The sequence below is a fragment of the Egretta garzetta genome, unplaced genomic scaffold (genome assembly GCF_000687185.1).
Source record: "Egretta garzetta isolate BGI_Z169 unplaced genomic scaffold, ASM68718v1 scaffold424, whole genome shotgun sequence".
Taxonomy (NCBI): Eukaryota; Metazoa; Chordata; class Aves; order Pelecaniformes; family Ardeidae; genus Egretta; species Egretta garzetta.
The window spans coordinates 2,879,347-2,884,532 of NW_009259489.1; the positions used below are offsets into that span (position 1 = coordinate 2,879,347).

General features: G+C 41.5%; 1 protein-coding gene across 1 annotated transcript; it reads right to left on the bottom strand.

The window, feature by feature from the left end:
• Positions 1-21: 21 nt before the first annotated feature.
• Positions 22-5,182, bottom strand: MRPS36 (mitochondrial ribosomal protein S36; the record flags this gene model as incomplete). Its single annotated transcript, XM_035892798.1, has 4 exons — positions 22-566; positions 1,786-1,988; positions 4,547-4,610; positions 5,051-5,182. Coding segments are annotated over 4 exons (417 nt in total), but the record flags the coding sequence as incomplete, so codon positions are not given.
• Positions 5,183-5,186: the final 4 nt, after the last annotated feature.

The window sequence follows — 5,186 nt, forward strand, 5'->3', positions numbered from 1 at the left end:
CAGGGGCGTGGCGGCCTCCCAACTGCCACCGGCCCCAGCGGCGGAAACGGTGAGCGAGTTACGGGATCCCGGAAGAACCCCTTTGTAATTTGCTCCCAACCCCAGATCCGGTGCTGGGGGAAAACGCCGCCGCGCAACTGCCCGAGCGAAGCTGTGCAGCTGCTGAGATCAACCGCAGCCTCCACGACCTCCGAGAATGCCTCGGTGCCCCCCCTTCATGGCCCTAGAACCATTCCTGATGAGACGTGCCGATCTTCTTCAGTAGAAACATACAATTACTCGGTTCTGTTGCCCAGTTTGCAAATGGCTAATTAGAAAAATACTTTAATGGTATGAATATCAAGTATATTCAATTGCTAGTTAGCCAGCGACAGAAAATTCTCAATCACAAAATGAATATACAGTGTGTTGTGTCGACCTTCTCACCCCTTCATACATTTTTTTATTAAAGCTACTAGTATGCAATGATTTATAATATGAAGGAAATGCCTTTATTGTGAATACAATACTTCATTCTTCAACAGTGGCCAATAAACTACCATCCAAACTTATTCCGGACCTCCACGCTGTAAAAGAAAAGCAGACCGTTAAAATATATTCCACTAGAAAAACAGGAAATGGAGATCGAATCTTCTTTTGCATTGTTACAGAAAGACAGATGGAATTTACTTTTAATTTCTGATGTATACATTGGTTTTTCATCTACAGAAGAACATGCACAGAGCGTCAAGTATCAGCATCTACCAGTAACAGCTCCATTTTGTCAGGTGAGAACACAAAAATATCATGGCTGCTTCCACTTCTGAAGGAACCTGACTTACAGCAGTCACGAACACAAAGTTTAAAATTACTTATTTTCACTGCCCAATATTCCAGAGTGCAAAGTAAAAACAAAGCCAAGGTGAGCCACTACAATCTTTATGAGAAATCTGAAAAGTATTAAGTTCATTATTTTGCCAGCAAAGTTATTTTACAACTTACCTCACCATTAGAACATTTATGCTAGAGATCAAGAAGTGTATTACTATGGGAAATAATTAATTTATGATACCCTACCCCCACACATGCAGGAAAACTCATTTCCTCTGCCAACATGGTTACACTGTAGGTGTTCTTACCATTTACCAAAGCTGTGCAAGCGCCCTGTCATTTCAAACTCGCACCCATCTCACATGTTCTTCAGATTTTGTGCATTCTCCCTTTTTAAAGCATCAGTGTTTACGGCTGAGAATTGTTACAGAACAGAAGCTGGTTTTACTTGCCTTTCACGTACAATGCCATATTTGCAAATATTGCAGAAAATACTTATATCAAGGTTAATAAACTGTTTCCACTACTAGCAATACAAGAGTTAACCTACTAATAAATAACTTATAAAAACTAGGTTGAGAAATATTTTGGACTTTGATCGCCTTTACTGGCCTAGGAGCAGACTCCTGTGCTCCAGCCCAGCACGTTCAAATTGCACCTTAATCAGCCATTACAGAACAGGTTAGCGACTGTGCGATCAACGCAGGCTGCCACTATCGCTAGCTACCTGCACATCTGTTTTAAGTCCGTACCTCTCTACTCAGCGATACCACAAGCTATTACTTAGTGAGGGCTGGGTACCTTGTGTATTAAGAATTTGTAGTTTGAGTGTTCTGCATCAAGGCTATGCAAGCTGGGAGCGCACCCTTGCCAAGAATCACAATGCAATACCGTATCTGAAACTTTGGAGAAGGTGTAGAAACAAGCTAAATGCTAGGTAGATACAGGCAATGCGCATCAATAAATGAAACTTACCTGAATATAGTCAATCTCTTCATCCGACATAAGCCTCCTTCTATATTTCTGAGGTAAGGTTCTTGCCAGTTCAGAAGTGTCTGGTGTACCTTGTACTCTACTAGCAGCTGACATATTTTGAAATGCTGGCAATCTGCCTCCTGCAGACTCCTGTGCTTTTAGAGCATGGAGAGATGGCACACTTGCTTGTAGAGATTCCTGTACTGAAACCCAGATTGCAAAACCATTTACCGAAGTTTAATGTAAAATTAATTAACAAGCAGCCAATAGAAGTTACCAGTTATTGACCATTTTCTTCATTGTAACAAATACTTAAAAGACTTACGACACTCTACGTCTCACAACCTGTTTTTACTGTTAAATATATCAAGAGCAGAGTGAAAAAACTCAAGATGGTGAAAGCAAGCATGTTTGTGTGGAAGAAATACAGACATGGGAACAGAAGACAAATCAGCATATATCCTAACAAAGGCTTTTTCATGGGAAGCTGTACTTACACAAAAAGCATAAACATGTGTGTGGAGGCACTTATGTAGAACGATAACCAAGATAAATAAATAAGGTCCACTGAGCTGATGCTTTTTGTTTTCTGTGACTGTAAAGCCAGACAAGTGAAAAAGAAGCAGCGGCTTACAGAAAGATAAAGCTCACAACTACGACATACGACGACATGCAATGCAGTCTTGTACCCGTTTTTAATATTACAAAATGGCACCACATAAAATTTTGTTAAGGATGTGCAGAATGACCGCCAAATATCAGGCATCAGCCATCAATGTTACTGAAATGCAGAGACCAAGGAGGGCATGAAGCACGTTACAGGCGCGGGCCAGGAGTCAGGCTTAAGGAATTCACATCAGAGAAGGTGGCTTGAGTTTGAAGATAGGAGAACAGATGAGAGAATGGCGGTGCTGCCAAAGTCAGCATTCTGAACCTCAGTCCTGTCCCACTGTGGCTGGTTTTACAGTGGAAGGATGCAATTACCCTACCAGGCAGGACAAAGTCTCACAGCTGTACGAGTACTTCATAAGCACTCAGGCCTCAATACGTAAGGTTAAAACGCCTGATAAAGCAGGATGCTTCCACAGGAAGTCCCTCTCAGTGCTCCTGGAAAATGAGCACAACAAATGCAACATCTAGCCAGCTAGGACAGAGGGACTACATAATTATAAAATAAGCAGTATCAAGACTGGGTGAGTCAAAGAAATGTCAGGAGTTAAAATACCACATCGTTGCCTGCCTCTCTCCCTCCTGCTTCCAATAAGATCAGCTAGGACAAAGGCAAGGAGCCAGTTTCAGCCATAGTGAGTCTGAGTCAATAGCATGATTGGGAGGACATCAAACACCTGCAGCAATGTGATCAAACCACCATTGGTATATTAAAAAAAAAGCCACCACTTAGAGACATACTCAGAAGTTCTCAGTCAGAAGACTGTACCTGAAAGTTCCAAGTTGAAAGTACCAGACTACTTAATACAGCTGTTGCTTTAGCTCAGATGTGGTCCCTACTACATTTTTCCCCTCCCTGTTTGAGACCACCATCTTGCAGTAGTAATATGGTAAAAGAATTTGGCTGGCCTTTCAAGTACCCAGTTTAGTCTTGGTCGGCAGAGCTCTGTTTGGCTACGTAGAAGCCACAGTCTGGTACAGTGAAATGCAGTTATTACTATAGCGTTCAAGCAAAATGAAGTAGATTGCAATTTACTAATGAGACAAGAGAACCTGGTTAAAGTAGAAAGGTCTAACATACTTAAAAGATATAGTCACAAAAATCTTCAGATGCAGAGAGAAACAAGAGGTAAACAACGTGTTTTCAAGTGTTTGAGAAAGCAGGTCACTGGCAAGAGAAGTGGTGTGGTTTGGCTGAATTGTGCACAACATACAGAATTCTTACCGAAAGTTATCACGGAAAATTGTTCCTGAACAGTTCACAGATTAAGTCAGAAGTGGCACTGATGTGCACTGCAGATACTTTGTAATGTTAATGGATAAACTAAACTTAATGCTAAATCACAAATGTTATAATGCTGTGGCAAATTATGTGGCACACTGTCATTTCTAAACAAGTGAGAATAATGCAGGAGAGCTTCTTCAGACGTCTCCTACCTTAGTTTCAAATGCTTTGTTGACTCAGGAATACTAAAACAACCTATCACTCATGTAACTGATGTCTAAATATAAGAATATTGGGAATCCTATAAATATCAACATAGCTATAGGTATAAAAATGTCAAAAATTGCAATGAAATTATTTTCTCAGCTTGAGTTAGTAGCACAAGCAAACACTTCTTAAAACATACAGTGGGATGGCTCTCCCAGTTATAGTCAGGGTTCTAAATACCACAGACATCACACACTCCAACTAAGAAAAGAGATGACAGAAATGCAACATCATTTCTGCAGGTATCACCTAATATCTAAAGCTGCTTCAAACTGACTTGGGCACAATCGTTTCAGGCAAATATTAGTGATTGGAAAAATGAGACTTTAATGTAAGTAGAAAAACAGCAGTGGAAATCTTTTTGAATCTGCCTTGACAATGAAATAAAGACATGCATGTATTACGTATATTCCCACAGTTGTATGAAGTTTGAAGAGTCAAAGTGTTGCCTTCAAACTAGAACAACTATGTGTCAGAAACCCTGCTCAGAATCAGTTGAGTCGCATAGTTGAAGCAGAAAAATTGTGTGCTGGTTTGTATATAAAACAGCTAATGCAAAGAAAGGCAGCACAAGTTGTATGTAGAGATTAAATAACTTACTTTTAGGTCTGGGACTACTTTTTCTGTCCGGGAACTTAATTAACGGAGTATGTGGCTTGACTACCTAGAACAAGGCAAGGCAGTAGAAAAAACAGGGCGAGTAAAATATCTTTCTAGATACACATTACCTTCACATTAATAAAATGGAACTTACAATGTATTAAACAACCACTTCTACAGCACTGCTTTCTGTACCACTGCTCTGATACACTTACTACTTATTAATGTTCTGTGTTCACCCACGGAGAAATTTCACCTGTAAAGGCGTTCCTCCACCCTAACGACCCAAGCGGGAAAAAGCGTTCTCTCCCTTTTCTCACAGCCATCCGCGTGTGTGTGCGGAAACAGCTACCGCAGTCGCATAAATGCAATTATACAAGTTTCGGCCCGTGGCTGTTAGTTCAGGTGGCTGGACGGCACCGACGAGTTCCGTTAAGCAAATAAATGATAAAGCTCGGTAGTGGAAGCCAGGCAGCTGATTTTTGACAAGACTCCTCGCCTCACCTTCACCTTGAAGAGGGCTGGCTTAGGAAGCCTGAAGAGGGCTAGCGCCCTCCCCTCTTGCAGAGCGCACAAAAGGGTGAGGCCCGCCCTGTCAGCATCCTTCTGAAGCAGGGAACCGGGCACCGGCGTCCAACGA